The 24,540-nt window shown below is 43.3% G+C and overlaps 1 protein-coding gene across 1 annotated transcript in view; it reads left to right on the top strand.

Annotated features, from left to right (window-relative positions):
* Positions 1 to 24,540, top strand: part of MGAT4B (alpha-1,3-mannosyl-glycoprotein 4-beta-N-acetylglucosaminyltransferase B) — a 519,490-nt gene that overhangs the window by 341,674 nt on the left and 153,276 nt on the right. The window contains 1 exon segment of the mRNA XM_033927559.1: positions 12,921 to 13,100. Coding sequence (XP_033783450.1) covers positions 12,921 to 13,100 — 180 coding nt within the window.

The raw sequence follows: 24,540 nt of genomic DNA, 5'->3' as shown, positions 1-24,540 counted from the left end.
CTCCACAAAAAAAAACCATCAGGAGACTCAAAATGATCCAGAACACCGCTGTCTGCCTCATATTCGGCCTGAAAAAATGGGAACACATCACCCCTTTCTACCACAAACTCCATTGGCTACCATTAGAATCCAAAGTCCTATTCAAATTCGCCTGCCTCTGCTATAAAACAATATTTGGTTTAGCCCCAAGCTACATCATCCCACACTTCGCCCTGAATCACAGCATCAAGAACTCCCGGAGAATCCAACTCTTCGCATACCCCTCCCTAAAACTCTGCCACTCTAAAAAATTCCTCGACAAAACCTTCGCCTTCCAAGCCACCAAGCTTAATCCACGGTTATCCCAAATGGCCCTCAAGGCCCCCAACTACCTCGGCTTTAGAAAACTACTCAAAACCCACCTCTTCCAAGACCAGGATCCTAATGCCCCCTCCTAACTAAATAACCCCTCTCCCCCTACCTCCTCTCCCTCACCTCCCCTGGCAACTTTGATCAATTTGATATCGAATCGCTTGTAACCACGATCAATTGATGTAATCCACTTGTAACTCTGTTTAATTGATGTGAACCGCCTAGAACTCTTCTGGGTATGGCGGTATACAAAAATAAAGTTATTATACAAAAATAAAAGTTGTTATATTCTGTGGTGGCAGTGCAGGGTGTGTTATTAAGGAATGCATTACCTATTGAGATCAAGCAGGCATTCAGCATGTTGAAATTTAGGATATTTGTAAAGACTATGGCCCTCTTTTATCAAGCCGCGTTAGAGGTTTTTTCTATCGCTGGCCGCTGCGGCAAAAGCTCCAATGCTCATAGAATTCCTATGAGCGTTGGAGCTTTCACCACAGTGGTATGCGACAAAAAAAAAACCCTACGCAGCTTGATAAGAGGAGGAGGGTATGTTTTTTGAGAGAGAGTTCTCTTGAAAGTTTTCATATTCCTTGTATGATTTTATAATGTTTGTCTGTTTGTCACTAATTTATTATGTATGTTTTATTGTACCCCATGCAGAATTGTTGGATGCTGCGGGCAATAAATTTTTAAATAAAGAAAAAATTAAATTAAAGTCTAATATTACTTTATTAAAACCAAGCCAGGCATAGCTCATGAACAATATACCCAGTCATATGTTTTCTTGAGGAAGAAACTTAAATGAACACAATTGCCTGAGGATTAAAAGATTTAAAAAGTTAAAAGATTCGAGATAAGTGTATTCTTTAATATCGATAAGTGCAAAGAATCTTCAGTTGAACTGCTGATACCTGACCAAGTGATATATAGTCTTTTTTGCATGAAGTGATGAACTTGCATGATAGACTAATATTTAATCAACTGCAAAAATTTATGAACTGCACGATATTATTAAAAGGAATGAAAAGATATTGAAGTGACTATTCATGAATAACTTTATATGGAGATGTTTTTTTTGCCAATGATTTAAACAGGAGCACTGTAATATATAACATTTGACACCCAATTGGGTGCATAGCTCATGGGTCATTCAAGAGTGGGTTTTGATTAATTGATGTAGCAATGAATCTGGTGCATGAACAAGTAGATAAGAATCGTTCAGTTATCAAGGGTTTGGATTTATCTAGTTCATTCTGATTTAACATCTTCAGATATTTTAATTGCAGATAAGGGATTGGATGGCATTGTGTTGAATTGAATGTCAACAATCTTCCCTTCATTGACAAGCTACGCAGAAAAGCACTCAATGTTGTTTCTTCCATGATGATATAATGAATCCCCTCCTTTCCCCCGAAAGAATACGAATATTATCAGAAACACTGGAAACGATGTGACATGATAATTATCACAGACTGTATTAAAATACATTTAAGTTAATGTCATTATATACCCCACAGATATGTACAATAAAAGAGAGCTTTTTTCATGTGTGTTTAGTGTGGGGCATTTTTCGCCAAGTCCAGTGCAGCATAAAAGGGTTGGTTCAGGGGAGCAGGTGTCTAGCGATATCCCTTCTCTCCCTCCAACCCAACTACCTTGCCCCAGACTGCTTCCAACCCCCCTCTCCGAGCCTGATCTCAATCTCAGCCCAGACTACCTCCTCCCCCAATATTAAATTTATGTTTAACTCATCATTATTAAAGATAAATCCCAAACTACAAATATACATATCTTATTTTCCCCCAATCTCACTTTGTCATGAGCAATATAGCAAGTCTAATCTCAATGTCCAGGTACAACATCCCCTCCAAAATTAAATTTAAAAAAGATCCCCCATGGCCGCCAAGCCACCCTCCTCCCTCCCTTCCAAATCTCTCGTAGTGTAATGTTCTCCCTCACCTCCCCAGTCCCATTTAAAAAAACAAAAACTCCCTGGTAGTCTAAAGCAGTGTTTCTCAACTCGGTCCTGGAGTACCCCCTTGCCAGTCAGGTTTTCAGGATAGCCACATTGAATTTGCATAAACTTGATTTGGATACACAGTCTCCATTATATGCATATTTCTTTCATGCACATTAGTTGTGAATATCTTGAAAACCTGACTGGCAAGGGGGTACTCCAGTACCGAGTTGAGAAACACTGGTCTAGTTCTGCAACCCCAACCCCATACCTGAAAAGAGGCAGAAATGATGATCACTCACTCCTGCCTTGCTGTCATGCTGTGTATCCTAAGAAAACTAGGCGAGACCTCCCTATCATATAAGGGAATTTTCTGTCAACCAAATGTCCTTCGGGAGAATCTCAGCTACATATTGCTGGGTCCTCCAGGATCAAATTGCTCTCCTTAGTTTATTATTAGAGTCTTGTGTTAACAGGTTTAATATTCTTGTATATTCGTTTCTTCATAATTCTCCTTTGTGGATCTCGATTTTGAGGATGTAAGTGATCTATCTTTTTATTAGGCATTGTTTGCCTTATATGAATAATATTTTACTTTATTCCTGTTATCACTTTTCTGTATAAGCATGTATTATTACCATACTTGGTTATAATCTTTAAAATGACTATAAATAAAAATAAAAAAGCACTAGCTCATTGAAATGTCTTATTAAAGTTGCCTCTCAAAAGGGCAGTTTTCATATGCTATGTTTTTATCAAGGTAATGTAACTGAAAATTATCCATCCTTTCCTTGGGTAGAAGTATGCACAGTGATCAACACATGCCATCTAACCCATGGTAAAAAAATAAGGCAGTGTTAGGTTGGGAAAACAATGGCTGTAGACTTATATTTTTAGAACAATGTGTGGTGGGGGGTTTTCATGTAAAATTACCCACAGAGAAAGCTTGTACAAATCATTGCAATTACTGTATATACTGTACTCAAATATAAACCTAGATTTTTAGGCCAAAAAATGACCCCCAAAATGGGAATCTCGGTTTATATTTGAGTCTTCCCTCTCAGACCTATTGCAGACTTCTCCCTGGGCCTTCCTTAAGCCCTGCTGGTCCTATAGTGAACCAGGGCAAGAGCAATCCTCCTATCCTCCTGCCCCATGCTGTCTCACTACTCAAAATGGATGACGTGAGTCCCACAGTGGTTGCTATATTTATTTACTGCCTTTTCATGAAGTGATTCATCCAAAGCGTTTACAATACACTGAATAGTAATCAGGTGCTCAAGGATTTTCTCTGTTTGTCCCTGCAGGCTCACAATCTAACCTTGGTACTTGGGGTAATAGAGGGATTAAGTAACTTGCCCAGAATCGCAAGAAGTAGACTGGGATTAAACACACAACCTCAGGGTGCTGAGGCAGCAGCTCTAACCACTAGGCCATGCACTCCCACAGTAATCTTGTGAGACTGAAGCGAGTTTGGTTTATATTCGAGTCAACCTTTTTTTCCCCTTTTTTGGGTGGGGGGGGAAAAGGTTAGCTCAGTTTCTATTTGAGTATATATGTTAATTTATCTTGGGTAATTTTTAAAGAGAAAGTTTTTCCCTTTTGAAAATTGATGCAAAGTCTGCAGGCAAGGAGTTTATACCTGTCTGTTCAGCTTTTGAAAACTTCCCACTAAAAACAGATTCTGCATTTTTATAGATACCAGATCCAGAATTGTTCTCTTTCTCTGGGATTCATTTGCTGTTTTTCTAAGACAAGCTCTTTGACTGGAGTCCAGGAATTTTGTTTCTAATTGATTATGCAGATGTGATGCTCCAATCTGTATCCTGAAGGTTGGAATTTTCCACCATTTACTTCTCTCCCGCTTAGTTGCTGCCTTATACATGTCTTTGATTAGATCACTGTCTGACTCTTCTGTCTGGCCAGGAATATGTAGACCATTCCTGGGTAGATGAAGTGACATCTCCTGTTTCCAAAATAACCAGCAGCAGCCCCCTCCTTCTTTCAGAACCTCTGCATTTCAGTTGTTTTTTTCATCATGCTTTTCCCTTTGCATTTTCTGTCTCCTCTATTGTTTTTGACCAGATTGTAACCTTGCATGCTCATATTTTAGTCATGGGACTCATTGAACAAGATCTCTGTGGCAATCATGATATCTAGGTCTGTCTCTGCCACTCAGGCTTGCAAGTTTGGAATCCGATGACTTTGGTTATATTTTCATAGCTTTAGAGATTTTTTTTTTCTCCAATCTATACTATGGTTCATTGTTTTTCTTCTCTTTCCCGTAACCTAATGTGATACACACTGAGGGGGAGAGGGAGGGGGGAGATCCCCAGGTTATAGGGGTGCTTGATTAATCAATTTCCATCAGTCACCCCCTCATCTAGTTGAAATCTCCTTTCAATGTCTGAACAGTTCTTATAAGATCTTGCTTCAAATGTCAGGTACAGGGCATCAAAATCAACATAGATGCATAATCACACTGGCTCCCAGTACAAGCACGCATACAATACAAATTCTACTGCACTCTTTTCGAAACGTCATAAATGGAAAAGGACCAAGCTATCTGAGCAACTGCCTAATCAGGAAAAACACATCCAGACCTAGGAGAACTCAAGCACACTTTACCTATCCCCCCAATCAAAGGCATACAAAGCAAAAAATATATTTGACGGACTATTAGCCACCAGAGCAGTGAGACTAGACCGCCACCTCTCCAATCTGCTGACTGCGATGCCCAACTACAAAACATTCAGGAAAGAACTTAAAACTATCCTATTTGAGAAATTTGTCAAATGATCGACCCTCCCCAGATCCCAACGCATACTATATCTATTAAGCTTGTAATTTTCCACGGGAATGCCCAGGCCAATTCTTATTGTAAACCACCTAGAACTTGAAAGGTATTGGTGGGATAGAAGACACCAATGTAATGTAATGTAATGTAACATAGAGCCAAAAACGGTCTATGCATTAATCATTGAGCCATGCATTGAAGATCTTGATTCAACCTAATCTTTCCTTCCCTTTTTCATTCTAAGGTCATGCCTCTGAACATATTACTGTTCTTGCATTGATAAGTGTGTGATAAGGAAGAAAAAGATGACTGGAAAGATGAAACAGGAGTAAGTGTTGTATCAAAGATTTCATTTAAAAAACAACAACCCTTAAAGAAAATAAAACAGTTGTGAGTGATGAGGTCTGCTGCTTGTTTTTATTTTGTTTGTACTTGGCTATAGTTTTCCAGTTCCACCTTAGAGAAAACCAGCCCCCTCCTAATGAAATGGAGTAAGATTATTATCCTGGCAGTGTTGTTTATTTGTGGTTGAACGTCAAACCATTGTACTGGTACCTTCATAACTTTGCAAAAGAATGTTGTTGGGAAGTTTGATGACTGTCTGCTGATTTATGCTGAAGAATTAGGTACTTTCAAGTGGGTTCTCAAGTATGTTTATTGGCATTTGATAATTTTTTTTCAATCACGTACTCTTAAGTATTTTCCCTATCTGTCCCAGCAGGCTCCCAATGTTTATGTTTGTTTATTGGAAGCTTCTATATCGCTACTGGGGAGTCAATTCAGAGCAGTTTGCATGAGCTTCAGTAATGGTGTTACAATACACGAGCTTCAGTAATGATACATGAGTTAAATATATGTATATCTTACCTATTTATACTATCTATGTATGTATACTATTATTATAGTTTCTGTGTATCATATATTCATCTTTCTTTGTATTATTTGTGAGTTTACCCCTTCATGTTCCAAGTGGGTAGTAGCCTGCTGTTTCCTCCATGTTGTTATTCCCCCCTAATTGTTTCTTTGTTTGTTAAAGTGTTCTGTGAAGAGTATCGTCTCTATTCCTTTCTTGAACTTTTTGGTGTCCTTTTCTAGTTTTAATTCCCTTGGAATCCATGCTGGGGCTATCACTCAGAATATTATTTTCCTGACACTTTTGTATTTGATGTCTCTGAAGGAGAATATTTCCAGTAGGCATTCTAGGCTCGAGTGTAGGGTGCGAGTTGGTTTATGGTTGTCTATTCTGTGTGCTTGGTATTGCGGTTCTGAAAGATGAATGATTTTGTATGTCATCAACATGATCTTGAATTTCACCCTGCTTTCAATCGGGAGCTAGTGTAACTCTTTCAGTAGCAGTGTGGCACTCGTCTGCTTCAATTTTTTATTTTTTTTTTTTTCTAGCAGAAATCTAGCTGCAGCGTTTTCTACTATTTGGATCTGCCTGATCATGTATTTCGGAATACCCAGCAGGATTGCATTGCAGTAGTCAAAGATTGAGAATACCAGAGATATTACTACGTTGAACATCGCTTGATGGGTTAGGTAGGGTTTTAGTCCTCTGACCTAGTAGAGTTTGCTACGTAGAGTAAGTACGAGGTATGGTACCTGAGGCAATGGAGGGTTAAGTGATTTGCCCAGGGTCAGAAGGAGCAGCACTGGGATCGAACCCATAACCTCTGAGTGCTGAAGCAGCAGCTCTAACCACTAGGCCACTCCTCCATTGATAAATGCTGGAGACTAGAGGCTGACTGAATTTTGATTTCTAATTTTGGCATTGAAACCAGCGTGAAATCTGGGTTCAGGTTATGGCCAAAAATGCTAGTGCATTTTAGGCTGAAACCGAAACTCTCCGTGCTCCCCATTCTCCCAGGTCAAGCAGATATTGCCTAAAGATTTAAGGTGACAGGGCACTTGGTAGTGTCCATACCAGGTTCTGTGGATGGCACCACCCACATGTGAGAATATATGCCTGCTGTCCTCAGAGAACACCTGCTAAAGGTAAGTATCTTTGGTATCCTGCCCAATTATTTGTGGGCCCTCCCTGGATCTACCTTAAGAATCCCTGGTAATCTAGTGGCCTCTTTGGGTGCTTGCTCTGTGATTCTGCCCAGTAGAATCACAGAGCTTATCATAGATCTTTACAAGACTGCCGCGGAGGTCCCGGCAGCCATTTTGAGATTGGAACCAAATGACCCATCTAGTCTGCCCATCCACAGTAACCATTATCTCTTTCTCACTCTGAAAGATCCCACGTGCCTATCCCAGGCCCTCTTGAATTCAGTCTCCTGAGACTCCTGCTGGAAGAAGTCTCTCCCACCTTTTTGACTGGAACTGATGAGGAGTGAATGCACTAATTACCCAGCAATCACAATGGAGGCCTAGAAAGGGGCTGCAGCCAGGAGCGATGTGGGCTCTGGAGGGAAGCTTTTTTTTGCTAGGATGGGGAAAGGGAGTAGGGACTGTTGTAAGAGGGTCTGTTTCAGTTTTTTAGCCAAAACTGAGCAGCCAGTTTCAGTTGCAGATTTGGCTTTGATCAGGCTCTACTGTGGGAACTTCCAGCAAAACCACAAAAGTAATAGGGCAAAATTACTGGGAGACATCAGCAAAATGTTGGCTCCCTGGAAGGCACAAAACATTTGCATATAAAACCAGAACCCATATCAGTTCTTTAAAAGGAAAGATGTAAGTCTCTGGAATACATATCCCAGTTCAAGTTTTTTCATTTCATTTATTTTCTGTATTGCCAGGGCTTTATCAAGGTATGTACAAGGATGCTAAAACTGCATTCAGTCTTTGGGCCAAGTTTATCATTTTATATACCACCTATCAAGGATTAGCTAAACAGTTTACAAATAGAATTGTTTAAAATACAGCTAAAAATATTTTTTTTTTAAAGGGGGGTTCCAAGACAGACAAAAATGAACGTGACTAGAAGGGCATATGCTGCAACACAGAGAGCCTCCCTATCTCCTTCCTAGAGGAAAGGAGAGACAGGGGAGATATGATTCAGACGTTCAAATACTTAAAGGGTATTAACGTAGAACAAAATCTTTTCCAGAGAAAGGAAAATGGTAAAACCAGAGGACATAATTTGAGGTTGAGGGGTGGTAGATTCAGGGGCAATGTTAGGAAATTCTACTTTACGGAGAGGGTGGTGGATGCCTGGAATGCGCTCCCGAGAGAGGTGGTGGAGAGTAAAACTGTGACTGAGGTCAAAGAAGCGTGGGATGAACACAGAAGATTTAGAATCAGAAAATAATATTAAATATTGAACTAAGGCCAGTTACTGGGCAGACTTGCACGGTCTGTGTCTGTGTATGGCCGTTTGGTGGAGGATGGGCAGGGGAGGGCTTCGATGGCTGGGAGGGTGTAGATGGGCTGGTGGAACCCAAGCATAGTACCGGGAGGTACCGGGAGAGATTTCGGCAGGTGGAACCCAAGCATAGTACCGGGTAAAGCTTTGGATTCTTGCCCAGAAATAGCTAAGAAGAAAAAAAAAAAAAAAATTTAAATTGAATCAGGTTGGGCAGACTGGATGGACCATTCTTTATCTGCCGTCATCTACTATGTTATGCCTTCCACCCAAAAACGCGTGATGCAGCATCTCCACCTCTCCCTTCCCCTGATTCCCAGAATCCCCCTCTTCCAGTCACAGTTCCAAAAGCATAATACTTCGCAGAGACTCCCAATCCAGCAAATTACGAGGCCGTGACAGATCCCACCCCCTTTTGACGCACACATCTTGTGCGGGAGTTAGGGGGGGAAGGGGTGAGGGGGAGACAGTCCTGTGTTGCAACAGTTGGGCTTTTGGGGTGCTTTCAGGAAGGACATAGAGGCATTTTGAGGGGGGTCTTGGGGGAGTTTTCAGTTGGTTTTGGGAGGGGATTGAGGGGCAGGGGTGCCCCTGTGGGATTGCACAGAGCACAGTTATAGCTTGCTTACAGCCCTATATACTTTACCCCCAGTAAAAACAATTACTATCCAAATGTCTACAACAGTAACAATAAAATCCCTCATTAAAATGATTAGAAATCAGTTTATTTCTTCAGGATAAGATGAAAGCCCTCTGTTTACAATTTGTTTTATTGTGAGGGGGAAAGGGGTTTTGCTTATTTTCATCTTTTTAAAAAGCTGTGAGCGTGCTTGGTGTTCCTGGTGGCGAAGTAGGATCAGTCGCCTGCTGTAGTCAGATCCATTCCCAGGGGGAACGCATAAAAAGCACGAGTGCTACTGAGCATTTGAATGGCATTGTAAAAAGTCCACGGTGTCCCACAGGACAGGGCCATTAAAGCCATTGGCAGTCATTTTCCACAGCTTTAGCTGCTACGGCAGCATGTCAATAAAAGTGTACATTAGCTTAATGAAAAGTGTGAGTTTTATGCCCGAGGAGTCAGGTTTACCAGACAGATATTTCTCTTCGAACATAAGGAGAGATACTTGCAGTGCCTTTGAAGGGGAAATTAAATGATACCTCACCTTTCTAAATTAATACCACACCTTACCTTTTCTTTAATTTAATGCCAGTGTCGGGATTTGCAGAGGAGGAGGAAAGTATATGAGCTGTTGTTGGGGGAGGAAGAAGAAAGTTTGTGCCTTAGCTGCTGTCTGAGGAAGAGGGAGAGGTGTAATTGCCTGGTCTTTTCCATAAAATCCTCTGTGTTGTTCTTTGAATGAACAGTAGTGACAGTTAAAGGAATGTACTGAGCTGGCTGCTTTTTATCAGTCCTTGGGTCCTTGCCCTTGTATTAAAAAAAAAAAATGCAATCACATCGCAAACATATCAGCATAATTATCACTGGTTTGATTTTGTAATGTTGGTTACCAGCTAAAAAGGGCAAAGGTTGTAAGAACTGTAGAAATAGCTGCTTCTCCTCCTGTAGAGCTAGAATCTTTTGGATGCAGGGGGGGGGGGGGGGGGAGGTATTTCTTGTGCCGCTTTACCATACTGGTTCTGTACACAAAAGTGTAGCAGTTTGATTTCCAGTAAGATGAATAGAGTGGTGTTAACAAGCGCCACAAATGTTTTTAAGAGAAAAGGGAAATGTTACCGGTCCAGGTTTCTGTGGAGGATGGCATCTGCAAATGACACACACAGTCAGTTTCCACATATTCTAATCTCTCAGTTGATTGTGCTTTGGATACTATTAAATGAGTATCTTTTAAACATTAGCCATAATGGTAAATATATATATATATATATCCTATATAATAAAACCCTAGCCGCGCATGCGCACTTACCTGCGTGCTTCCGTGATCTCTGATCTGTGATCAGTAGGTCCGTGGCCAGCAGGAGTGCGTATGCGGCGGCCAGAGAAAGCGGAGAAACACAGCACAGCCGGCGACTCCCCCCTCCCGCCCTTACTCACCGCCAAAACCACCACCGCCAAAGCCTCCTCCTTCTCGCCGGCTCACCCGCGTTTAAAATCAGAGAAAAGTGCTGCACTGCGCTAACGCTGGCCTCGCCATCTTCTGTCCACTGCAGCCCGCCCTCTCTGACTACTTCCTGTTTCCGCTAGAGTTGGCCACAGTGGATAGAAGATGCCAAAGCCAGCGGTAGCACGGTGCAGCGCTTTTCACTGAATTTAAACGCGGCTGCTACTGCACAGGGAAGGCCGGGGAATGCTGCTGCTGCACAGGAAAGGCCAGGAAATGCTGCTGCTGCACAGGGAAGTGTGTGTGGGGGGGGGAGGGAAATGCTGCTGCTGCACAGGGAAGTGTGTGTGTGTGTGTGGGGAAATGCTGCTTCTGCACAGGGAAGGCCGGGAAATACTGCTGCTGCTGCATAGGGTAGTGTGGTGATGGGGAGAAATGCTGCTGCTGCTGCTTCTGCACAGGGAATTGGAGGGGACGGAAAGGGAAAGGGGGCCTGGGAGCAATCTTGGTTTGCTTTGGGGGAGGGGAGACAGAAGGGGGCCATGGAGAGACAGAAAGACAGGCAGGCAGGCAGGCAGTGCATTAAAACGAAAGATAGACACACAGAAAGACAGCAGGCAGGGAGAGAGACAGAAAGAAAGAAAGACAGACAGCGGGAGGGAGAAAGAAAGGAAGAGAGACAGGGGCAGGGAGAGACACAGAAAGTAAGAAAGAAAGACAGACAGACATATATTCTAGCACCCGCTAATGTAACGGGCTTAAACACTAGTGTGTATATATATATATATATATATATATATATCCAGATATAAGTGTCACTATCCAGATGCTGGTGCTATATATCCAGATAAGGCAATCATAATCAGAATTTATCCAGATAGTGGCAATATTCACTCGTATATCCAAAAAAAGTTATCTGGATAAAAGGACAGCTTTCCATGTGTCTTAAGCTATCTAGAGAGCAGACTGGACTGTATATTACCATCATTTGGATAGGTTCTGGCACAAGCAATGCTCTGATAACCCACATACTCACATCGTCAATGACAAATCACCCTTATCATAAAATTGATGAAACAGAGGAATGGTTTCCTTTTAATAAATTAATCAACTACTTCTTAAATCTTCTTAGATCTTAAATGTTCTTGTAATGGTTAATACATAATGCTTTTTAAACCAATCATTCATATTCAACTGATAACACTTGTAATTGAAGTTGCAATTGAACTGCCCATACTCTTCACTAGCACTGTTTTGCATTGTATAGAGGTGGCTTGTAAGGATATTCAAAGACACGAGGCAATCCTAGTTGACAACACATCCAAATATTTAGATAAGTGTGTTTCAGTATTGACCTCTTTATTTTCCGTTTCACTTTATTTACCACTTTTTTGACGGAATTCACTCAGGGCTAGATTCTCAAAACTTCACATTAAAAAATGATGGGTCGCTGTCGCAGCCATTATTGTAGCGATTTCAAAAAGGCATGTCATTCTCTCAAAAATGTGCATGCAAATGAGATTGGTGGACAGTTACAAAGATTTGCTAAATTTGCATGTGCCCATCACTGGTGATAGGCACATGCGCAGAATAAACGCACACCCCCCCCCCCACATACACACACAAATCGAAGATCAGCAGGAGAGATGCCCACCCCCTCCCACCACACACCCCCAACACCCCCTGTGCCTCCAATGACCCCTATCCCCTCCCCTCCCCCTTACCTTGTTTACAATGGCTGGCCAGAGGGATGCCTATTCCCTCCAGCCAGCAGGCCCGCCTCTTCAAAATGCACGGTGCACCAGGGAAGGACTGCCATTTTGAAGAGATGGGCAGGCTAGCCGGTGGGCGTAGGCATCCCTCTATCCAGCCAACATAAACAAGGTAAGGGGGAGGGGCAAGGGGTCTTTGTAGGTATGTAGGTGTTGGGGGAGGCGGTTGCATGGCAGCAGGAGGGAGTGGGCATCTCTCCTGCTGCTGGTGTGGGGGTTGCTTGAGAGCAACAAAATTTTCTGACAGGTCTGAGCTGTCAAAGCTTACTTTCCTCTCAGTGCCTGAGCCAATCAATGTTCAGGCATTGATCAGAAAGTAAGGCAACAACAGCTCAGACCTGTTGGCAAATTTTGGCCACAGATGTGGCACAACGAGATTAGAGAATCACTCAGCGATTATACAGAACCGGTTTAGTGAGCACATTAAAGGCAGATTTTAGTTTTGAGAATAAGCCAAACATAAGCAATAGCCAATTACAGCATGGGGGCCTGGATTTTATTTAACTAAAATCTGGTAACCCTAAGAATGCTTGCTTTCTCAGTGAAAGGAGAGAGGCAGTGTAGTTGTCACAACTGAGCAGCTCTTGAAGGCTGCTTTGTAATAAGCTGAGTGACTTGTTATAGCTCCATTCTCAATCTTTTCATAAAATGCTCCTTTTTCATTTGGCAGGTGATGTTGTGGACGTTTACCAGAGGGAGTTCCTGGCCCTCAGAGACCGCCTACATGCTGCAGAGCAGGAGAACCTGAAGCGCTCCAAGGAGTTGAACCTGGTCCTGGATGAGATAAAACGGGCAATCTCTGAAAAGCAGGCCTTGCGGGATATTAACAGGACCTGGAGTAGCTTATCAGGTGAGCAGAGCTTCAACAAAAGGGGCAGAGGACATCAAGTGGAATTAGCTGTCGCTATGACTACCGTATTTTCACGCATATAACGCGCGCGTTATACGCATTTTACCTTCCGCGCATACCCCTCGCGCGTTATACGCGTGAGCGCGGTATACAAAAATTTTTTTACATAGTTCCCACCCCGCCCGACGCCCGATTCACCCCCCCCAGCAGGACCGCTCGCACCCCCACCCCGAACGACCGCTCGCACGCGCTCCCACCCGCACCCGCATCCACGATCGGAACAAGAGGGAGCCCAAGCCCTCTTGCCCGGCCGACTCCCCAACTCCCCGACAATATCGGGCCAGGAGGGAGCCCAAACCCTCCTGGCCACGGCGACCCCCTATCCCCACCCCGCACTACATTACGGGCAGGAGGGATCCCAGGCCCTCCTGCCCTCGACTGCAAACCCCCCTCCCTCCAATGACCGCCCCCCCCCAAGAACCTCCGACCACCCCCCAGCCGACCCGCGACCCCCCTGGCCGACCCCCACGACACCCCCACCCCCCTTCCCCGTACCTTTGGTAGTTGGCCGGACAGACGGGAGCCAAACCCGCCTGTCCGGCAGGCAGCCAACGACGGAATGAGGCCGGATTGGCCCATCCGTCCCAAAGCTCCGCCTAAGGCGGGGCCTAAGGCGCGTGGGCCAATCAGAATAGGCCCTGGAGCCTTAGGTCCCACCTGGGGGCGTGGCCTGAGGCACATGGTCGGGCTAACCCGACCATGTGCCTCAGGCCGCGCCCCCAGGTGGGACCTAAGGCTCCAGGGCCTATTCTGATTGGCCCACGCGCCTTAGGCCCCACCAATAGGCGGAGCTTTGGGACGGATGGGCCAATCCGGCCTCATTCCGTTGTTGGCTGCCTGCCGGACAGGCGGGTTTGGCTCCCGTCTGTCCCAACTACACAAAGGTACGGGGAAGGCGGGTGGGAGTGTCGTGGGGGTCGGCCAGGGGGGTCGCGGGATTCTGTTGAGGAGTGTGTGGCACAGTGGTTGGATCTACAGCCTCAGCTCCCTGGGGTTGTGGGTTCAAACCCCGCGCTGCTCCTTGTGACCCTGGGCAAGTCACTTAATCCTCCATAGCCCCAGGTACGTTAGATAGATTGTGAGCCCACCGGGACAGAGAGGGAAAATGCTTGAGTACCTGATTGTAAAAACCGCTTAGATAACCTTGATAAGCGGTATATAAAATCCTAATAAACTTGAAACTTGAAACTTGAACACACAGTCACACAGTTCTTTCATTAATTCCTAGAAAGAGCCCCGGCTCCCTCCATCCCTCTCCCATGTAACAAATCTCCAGCTTGCTCCATTTCTCCCCCCCCCCACACACACACACATACACACTCAGTTTCTTCCATTCCCCTCCCATGTTACACATGTTCAGCTTTGACACCCCTGCCTTAAAGAATGACATGGAGATGGTTTCCCACGGTTAACCATGGGGGACAGGAATGGTGATGAATTTTGTCACCGTTAGAAGTCCCAATCAATTACTGAGCTGGTCAAGTGGAGATCTCTGGACCACTGGACATGGAATTACCCACAAGTAAAATTTGCTCCATCACCTTCTTCCCCCCCCCCTCCACACACACGTAAAGCTTGCTCTGTCACCATCCCGAACCCGGGACCAGGAAGTGACATCAGAGGGAGAACTGAGGCTGGTGCGGGCATCAGATTGGAGATGCTGCTCACGCTGGCAAAGAGTTGATGAGGTACAGAGGGAAGGGAAGGCAGTCGCGTGGTGGCGGGGCGGAGAAGAAGGCGGGATGCTCCACTTACCCTCTCTATGCCACTGCTAGTGGTATGTACTGTTTGATTAAATTTGATTGTTTTTATCATCTGTTAAACAGGGGAACTGTGTAGCTTTTTTTTTCTGTTAAAATTTTTTTTATAGTCTTGTGCAACAAACAATGTTGACATTAACATCCTCAACTTATATAAGACATAAAATATTCAACAAACTGTCAGCAATCATATAAAAAACAACTTATCAATAAAAGTTAATAACAAAGTGTAACTTATGTTTAAATCTATTTTTTTTATTAACAATAAAGAACCACAAACAAACAAAGGCAAAATGACAGGCAATAAGTGTTTGAGTTTTACAAGAAAGATGACCCCCCCCCCAAGAGGATATCTGATATCCTCCTGGTTTACAAAGGCTCCCCCCGTTCCCCCATGACCCTACAAACCACCCCTCCTCCTCCCCCCAAATCCAATAGCAAAGAAATAACCAAGGTCAGATAGGTGGGTTAGGAAACAACTGCAGTCTGTTCAAGATACGACTACGATTCCCTGGAGGCAAAATTAACAAAGTGTAACTTAAACCCACTCTTTCCCATCATACCAAGAAAAGAAGGTACCCAACCATCTTATAGCAATACCACTCTCTGTGTCAACCTAGAGCCTCCATGTTTCCCAGCTTTTGTTCTTATTACTGAATCCAAGGAGATTGTGTTTTTACATCTCCTTGTACCTTCAAACCAAGACAAAACCTATCCAGCAGTCACTGCCTCAGCTGCCAGTTCTTCTAAACCTCATAAGAACATAAGAATTGCCACTGCTGAGTCAGACCAGTGGTCCATCATGCCCAGCAGTCCGCCCTCTGGTCTAAGACCAGCACCCTAACTGAGACTAGCCCTACCAGCGCACGTTCTTGTTCAGCAGAAATTTGTCTAACTTTGTCTTGAATCCTTGGAGGGTGTTTTCCCCAATAACAGCCTCTGGAAGAACATAAGAACATAAGCATTGCCTCCGCTGGGTCAGACCTGAGGTCCATCATGCCCAGCAGTCCGCTCACGCGGTGGCCCAACAGGTCAAGGACCTGCACAGTACTCTTCTATCCCCTTTTCTAGTAAGAAAATGTCCAATCCTTTCTTGAACCTGCCCTATTACGTCCTCTGGAAGTGCATTCCAGGTGTCTACCACACGTTGAGTAAAGAAGAACTTCCTAGCATTTGTTTTGAATCTGTCCCCTTTCAACTTCTCCAAATGCCCTCTTGTTCTTTTATTTTTCGAAAGTTTGAAGAATCTGTCCCTCTCTACTCTCTCTATGCCCTTCAAGATCTTGTAAGTCTCTATCATATCCCCTCTAAGTCTCCTCTTCTCCAGGGAAAAGAGTCCCAGTTTCTTCAATCTCTCAGCGTATGAAAGATTTTCCATCCCTTTTATCAGACGTGTCGCCCTCCTCTGAAACCTCTCTAGTAACGCCATGTCTTTCTTAAGGTACGGCGACCAATATTGGACACAGTACTCCAGATGCGGGCGCACCATTGCCCGATACAACGGCAGGATAACTTCTTTCGTTCTGGTAGTAATACCCTTCTTGATTATACCTAGCATTCTATTTGCTCTCTTAGCTGTGCCGTTGGCTTCATTGTCATGTCCACCATTACCCCCAAGTCACTTTCTTGGGTACTCTCTTTCACTAACATCCCTCCCATCGTATAGTTGTACCTCGGATTTCTGCTTCCCACATGTAATACTTTACATTTCTCAACATTGAACTTCATCTGCCATCTCGTCGCCCATTCTCCTAGTTTGTTCAAGTCCCTTTGCAATTCTTCGCAGTCCTCTTTAGTCCGAGCTCGACTAAATAGTTTGGTGTTGTCTGCAAATTTTATTATCTCACACTTCGTCCCTGATTTTAGATCATTTATGAATATATTAAATAGCAGCGGCCCGAGCACCGAGCCCTGCGGGACCCCACCTTGTCAAAGGCTTTTTGGAAATCTAGATATATGATGTCTATGGGGTCTCCTTTGTCCATCCATTTATTAATTCCTTCGAAGAAGTGCAATAAGTTCGTTAGACACGATCTCCCCTTGCAGAAACCATGTTGGCTGGTTATCAGAAGTTCGTTTCTTTCAAAATGTTCATCGATGTTTTCTTTTATCAGTGCTTCCGCCATTTTCCCCGGAACAGAGGTCAGACTCACTGGTCTGTAGTTTCCCGGGTCATCTCTTGATCCCTTTTTAAAGATGGGTGTAACGTTGGCTATCTTCCACTCCTCTGGGATCACGCCCGTTTTCAGGGATAGATAGTAAATTTGCTGCAGTAGTTCCACTATTTCCTCCTTTAGTTCCTTCAGAAGCCTTGGATGGATTCCATCCGGACCCGGGGATTTGTCAGTTTTTAATTTTTCAATCTGCCTGCGTACATCTTCAAGGCTCACTTCCATAGATGTTAATTTTTTTGCTTGATCTCCATTGAAGAATTGATCGGGTTCCAGTATGTTGGATGTGTCTTCATTTGTAAATACGGACGAAAAGAACACGTTAAGTCTTTCTGCTACTTCTTTCTCCTCCTTCACCACACCCTTCCTGTCTCCGTCATCCAGCGGTCCCACCTCCTCCCTAGCCGGCTGCTTCCCTATAACATATCTAAAGAACGGTTTAAAATTTCGTGCTTCCCTGGCTAGCCTCTCTTCATACTCTCTTTTGGCTTTTCAAACCCCTTTTGATACTTCCTGTGTTCTTTCCAGTTCTCCTCAGTTTTGTCCTTTTTCCATTTCTTGAATGAATTTTTCTTATTTCCTATCGCTTCCTTCACTATTTTAGTTATCCACGCCGGGTCTTTTATTCGACTCTTTTTGCACCCCTTTCTGAATCTGGGGATATACAGATTTTGCGCCTCGCTCACCATGTCCCTGAAAAAAGACCAGGCATTTTCTACCGTTTTCCAGTTCCTGTTAGTGTTCCTAAGTTTCTTCCTTACCATTTCCCTCATTGCTTCGTAGTTTCCTTTTCTGAAGTTAAAGGTTGTAGCTATGGTTCTCTTTCCTTTCGGTATTCCAACCTCAACCTTGAACTTGATCATATTGTGATCGCTGTTTCCCAACGGTCCCACTAATTTGCAGGTCCTCTTAACCCATTTAGGATTAAATCCAGAGTGGCATTTCCTCTCGTAGGTTCTCTAACAAGCTGCTCCATGAAGCAATCTTGTGTAGCCTCCAGAAATTCTGTCTCCCTAGCGCATCTTGAGCTTCCAAGACTCCAGTCTATCCCGGGGTAGTTGAAGTCTCCCTTAATAACCGTGTTACTGCTTTTACATTCTTGCTTCATCTCGGCTTCCATTTCTTCATCGATATCTCCAGTTTGCCCGGGTGGACGAAAGTATAGGCCCAGCTTTATTTCAGGCCCTTTCCTTCCCGGTATTTTAACCCATAGCGATTCCAGCTTGTTGGTCGTCTCTGCTGTGTCATCTTGTCGATTGTATGCTTTCTTTTATGTATAGGGCTATTCTACCACCTTTCTGGCCTGATCTGTCCTTGCGATAGAGCTTGTACCCCGGCAGTGCTGTATCCCATTTGTTTTCCTCATTCCACCATGTTTCAGCGACTCCAATGATGTCTATGTCCTCTGCATTGGCCATGACTTCTAATTCCCCCATTTTATTTCTTAGGCTCCTTGCATTAGTATATATGCAATTTAGATCCTGGTATTTCCTTATCTTCATTTCCTTTCCTTGTGCTTCGGTCCTTGGTTTCTTTTCTTTTGTTACAATCTTTCTAACCTCCTCTTCTGGGTTAGTCGACTCCTGTAATTTGTCCCTTGTTTCTTCCCAGTCTTTTTTCCCCTCAGTATCTTCATGGGATACCTTCTTCCGAATCATCGACACTTGGTCAACTGTCGGCTTTCCCCTTCTTCTTAGTTTAAAGTCTGTTCTATTCCTCTCCTGACGTCGTTTGCTAGAAGTCTAGTTCCCGCCGTGCTCAGGTGCAGTCCATCTCTCCTGTAGAGCTTGCTCTTGCCCCAGAACATTGTCCAGTTCCTCACAAAGTAGAAACCTTCTTCTTCACACCATTTCCTCATCCACGCATTTATTGATTGTAGTTCCTCCTGCCTCTTCACATCTGCCCTTGGTACCGGTAGGATCTCTGAGAACGCTATCATCTTCAGCTTCGTTCCCAGGATCTTGAACTGTTCTATCAGCGTGCTTCTCCTGTAGTCTCTCCTACTGACATCATTCATCCCGATGTGGATCATTACTGCGGTCTCTTCTGTCTCCGCTCCTTCCAGGATCTTCCCAATTTTGTCTACGATGTCCTTTGTTCTCGCTCCCGGGAGGCAGGTCACCAGTCGATCCTCTCTCCCTCCTGCTATGTGGCTGTCCACATGCCTCAGGATTGAGTCTCCCACTAGGATCGCTGACTTTCCCTTCTTCATTTTTCGCTTCGGTCTCAGGTCAATGTCCTCGGTGTGCTGCACTCTTTCTATTGGGCATCGAATAGCCAGTTCTTCCCTCTCATGTGGTATTCCTCTGTGGGTGTCTTCTATGAAGTCATCTGCTTCTTGTTCTCCCTTCCATGTTGGTGTTGGTGTAACTCCATCTTTCATCTGAAGGTCGTTCTCTTCCACCCTTTTCCTGTATGCTTCCTCAATGAATTTCTCGAGTTCCTTGACTTCCTCCTCAACGTGTCTCTCACTCATGAAGTCCTCAGCTGTCCCGGTTGGGTCCTCGGTGGTGTAAAGTCCTTCTAGCTCTTGTATCTTGTCTTCAAGTCGCTTGACTTCTTTCTTCAAGCTTTTCAGCTCCTGACACCAACCGCATACATATGACTGTCTGTGAAGAGGGGAGGTAGTCATAAATATGACAGTCTGTGAAGAGCGTTCCTGCTTTCTACCACTCTCTGGGAGAAGAAGAACTTCCTTACGTTTGTACGGAATCTATCCCCTTTCAACTTTAGAGAGTGCCCTCTTGTTCTCCCTACCTTGGAGAGGGTAAACAACCTGTCCTTATCTACTAAGTCAATACTAAGTCAATACCTTGAATGTTTCGATCATGTCCCCTCTCAATCTCCTCTGATCGAGGGAGTAGAGGCCCAGTTTCTCTAATCTTTTGATGTACGGCAGCTCCTCCAACCCCTTAACCATCTTAGTCGCTCTTCTCTGGACCCTTTCGAGTAGTACCGTGTCCTTCTTCATGTACGGCGACCAGTGCTGGACGCAGTATTCCAGGTGAGGGCGTACCATGGCCCGGTACAGCAGCATGATAACCTTCTCTGATCTGTTCATGATCCCCCTTCTTTATCATTCCTAGCATTCTGTTTGCTCTTTTTGCTGCCGCCGCACATTGTGTGGACGTCTTCATCGACTTGTCGATCAGAACTCCCAAGTCCCTTTCCTGGGAGGTCTTTCCTGTATTCGTGCATGAGATTTTTGTTACTGACATGCATCACTTTACATCCATGTTGAACCTCATCTGCCATGTCGATGCCCATTCCTCGAGCTTGATTATGTCGCGTTGCAGATCTTCGCAATCCCCCTGCGTCTTTACTACTCTGAATAACTTTGTATCATCCGCAAATTTAATCACCTCACTTGTCGTACCTATGTCCAGATCATTTATAAAGATGTTAAAGAGCACGGGTCCAAGCACCGAGCCCTGCGGCACCCCACTGGTGACGCTCTTCCAGTCCGAGTATTGTCCATTTACCCCCACTCTCTATTTCCTATGCTCCAGCCAGTTTTTAATCCACGTGAGTATTTCACCCTCAATTCTATGGCTTGAAATTTTCCGAAGTAGTCGTTCATGCGGAACCTTGCCTTCTGAAAATCCAGATATACAATGTCGACCGGATCACCCATGTCTATCTGTCTGTTTACTCCCTCAAAGAAGTGCAGCAAGTTCGTCAAACACAATCTGCCTTTGCTAAAACCGTGCTGACTGGTCCTCATCAAGTCAGGGTCTGTCAAGGTGATCCATTGCTGTCCTTTACCTCCCCAAGTTCCCCCTCCCAAAAAGTTTATTAATCATTTTAAGGCCAAAATAAGTGCAACATATAAACACAGTCATTTTACACTATAACAGCACTTAAATTTAATCAAAATTATATTCTATGATATACACATATATAATAATAATAACTTTATTATTTTATAACGCCGCAATCTGATGACTTCTCGGTGGTTTACATCAAAAGAAAGACTGAAGTACGAAATACAAATAGTAACAGTACAGTATAATTCTTAAGGACTTTTGTTCCCTTCATGTATCTACCAGGTCTGTGGAATTGGAGTCAGAAGCAATTTTGGCTGGAATCAGTATTGGTAAAAATGTGTGCCTCTGACCTGGATTCAAAATAAAAACTTACATTATAATACAGTATATGGTAAATTTATCATTTTATACTTTTTTGTTCTGGATGCTATATTTAGCAGTACTTAAGGTCCAGAACAAAACATGTAAGTTGGAATAGGAGTCCGACAATAGAATCAAAGCCCTAGTATCTAGTTTTTAGGTGTATTGATATTTCATTTTGATTATTGTATGCTGGTTTTCATTAGCATTTTTTCTCTTCTTTTTGTTTTTACTATATTTATCTTTGTTCTTTATTTTTTTGTCTTATTTCTTTCCTTTATGTCTTAAAATGGGATATTTATAAACCACTCTAATACTTCTGTGATAGTCTGTATATTACGTTTTTGCAAATAAATATCTTAAAATTTTCAGTCCAGTGTATCTCAATTGACAAAATTAATAAATAGAATATTAAGAATCCATTGAAAAGGAATGGTGATCAAAACTGAGGCTATAAAGATGCTTTTGCAAAGGTCCATTGTGCAATTGCGCCTTGAGAATTATGTCTAGTTCAGGTTGCTCCATCTCACAGAGAATACAGCAGAGCTGGATTAGAGTTCAGAGAATGGCAATAAAAATGATTTAAATAAATGGACTCCTCTTTTATGAGAGAGGCTAAATAAGTTAGAGCTATTCCACTTAGAAAAATGTCTAAGAGAGATATGATACGAGTTTATAAAATCATGAGGCAGTAGAATGGTTAAATAAGGAATAGTTAACCCTTTCGGACATCTGTGAAATTAAGTTGTGGAATCTGTTGCCAGATGATATAGTCAAAATGACTGACATAGAGGGATTCAAGTTCCTGAAGGAAAAGTCCTTCAAATTATTAGTTAGATATACTTGGGGAAACTTTTGCTTATCCCTATGAATCAGTTATGAGAAACTGATTTTCATTGGGGGATCTGCTAGGTATTTGAAACCCAGACTGACACAGTTTGAGACAGAATGTTGTGCTTGATGTAACTTGGTCTGATTCTGTTATGAGTTCAGTAATTCTTTATCCTGGCTAACATTTAGATTATTGCTAGAATAAAGCTAGAATGTTAGTCTCTGACCACAAATTCAAAAGACCACTTCCTTTGGACCACAGAAATCTGCTGTGGGATCATTTCCATCTTGTTTCTTTGTATCTTATCTTTTCCCAAATTCTCGATCGATCTTAATCAAGATTCTTTTCTTGCCCCCTGTAAGGACATCCCCCCCTAGTGTTTTCACCTTCCATGTTCTTCTGTCCTGTAACTATTGTAGTTCTTTCCCCTCCTTACCTTGATCTGTGTGTTTGTCCAAGTCGTGTTAGTGTTGTGTTCAAATATGCTGTATATATTATCCCCAATTTTAAAGCATTGTACATCGTTTAGAAATCTGATAAGCGGTCAAATCAAATTTTTAATAAACTTGAAACTTCTGTATGATAATTCGTATACACCCGACAAGGAAGTCCTATTTCACAAGTCGTTGCACTGTCCAGCTGCCCACATCTTCCAAAACAGTGCTGAAACAGTACTGAAAGATGTCATCCTTTAAAAAGTACATCATCAACCTGCACCCGCTCATCACTATTATTCTACCAAGCAGAAAAAAAACAACCATTCTGATTTGGATAAGATGACAGATAGAAGCCAAATGGCCCATCCAGTCTGCTCATTCGCAGTAACCATTATCTCTTCCTCTCCCTATTGGCTAAGGCTCTTAACATTTGCATCTCCTCTTCCCATCTTTACATCTGAATTGTGAGGCCCATCCGCAGTAACCATTATCTCTTTCTCTCTCCGAGAGATCCCACGTGCTTATCGCAGGCCCTCTTGAATTCAGACACAGTCTCTGTCTCCACCAGTCAATTCTACTGTGTTAAAAAAATAAATCCAGTTGTGTTCTTTTTACCAAAGTACTGTTTCCAAATTGCACGTGATGATACGCTTCCCCCCCCCCCCCATAAGAAAGAATTTATTACCTCATTCATGAAGATATAGAATGTACTGAAGGTCTAACCAGGCATTGCTTTTTTGTTTGGGAGGGCACCAAGAGCTCCTTCCTAGCCCCAGCAGGATCCTGCGACACAACCTCTCTGTCCTGCTCCTGACTCCCCCACCCACCTGGTCGCTGTAATTTTTTTTTTTTGTTTGTTTTGTTAATCTGTTTTTATTAGGCAAAAACAACAGTCAAAGCACAACAGGGATGAGCAAATAACCATGAAATGAGCCCATACAAGGTAAAAGCAGAAAACAAAACCAAAACCAAGCATCCCCCCCATAAGAAATTCAAAACAGTACATATGATCATACACATGGACAGGAGACTTAGGGAAAAGTAGCAAAATGTGACCAGAGGACACACTGAAAGCCATAATTTTCAATTAGAAAGACCCCGTTCCCAGCAAGAATAGGAAAGAACTATGGCTAATAGAGACATCCCCGGTGGGCCACACAGGGAAATTACCAACCCAACCCAACCCCAGCCCAACCCAACCCGTTATATGTGGTAGCCTCAAAGAGAAAGAAGACACAACAAGAAGAAAACAGCGGGACACTCAAAGTTCCATGAGAAATATGGAGAAAAAGAAAAGAGGTAGAGAGAGAAAATCCAAGACAATAGAGCAACATACAACGCCAACCAAGAAAGAAAACCCCCAAAGCACAGAAAAATTAGGAATTTAAGAGAAGGCCCTATAAGGAAGGGAATTCCAATATGGTTCCCAAACATCTTGAAAGTTTCAAGTTTATTTAAAATTTCTTATACCACCCAATCAAGCCTTCTAGGCGGTGTACAAAAACGCCAAAACAATGCACCAATTAAAATACAATTTAAACAAAAACAAACCAGGGGAGATGACATTTTTTAAAGACATTGACGAACGGGAACAAAAGGGAAGAACAATTGATAGAAAGAAAGAAAATACTCAAGGGAAACAGTTTCCAGCTGCCCTCCACCCTCACACACACTGCCCGGCGTTCCAGCAACGCTAAATTAAATAAAAACAACTTCCATTGAGAAAAAGAAGGGGCCGTACTGGTTCTCCAATACACCAAAATCACCTTTTTGGCTAAAAGGAGAGCTTTGAAAACAAAAAGACGGGACCCACTATCTAAAGACTGCAATGCTCCCCCATCATAAAAGAGTGCAGGCAAAGGATTGCAAAGGGGCATCAGAGGGAAAAGAGAAATCAAAAACGCCCATACTTGGACATATGTCCCAGATGGGCAGGTCCCAAGCCACACAGGTAGCCTGAGCAGCAAAACCAGCTCTATAAACTCTCCAGGGAGACACACAGACTCTATGGAAAAACTTATATTCTTGCTCCCTATGGAGCACACTAATAGAA

This window comes from Geotrypetes seraphini, chromosome 18, assembly GCF_902459505.1.
Source record: "Geotrypetes seraphini chromosome 18, aGeoSer1.1, whole genome shotgun sequence".
NCBI classification, from domain to species: Eukaryota; Metazoa; Chordata; class Amphibia; order Gymnophiona; family Dermophiidae; genus Geotrypetes; species Geotrypetes seraphini.
This window is presented reverse-complemented; position numbering and strand designations above follow the sequence as displayed.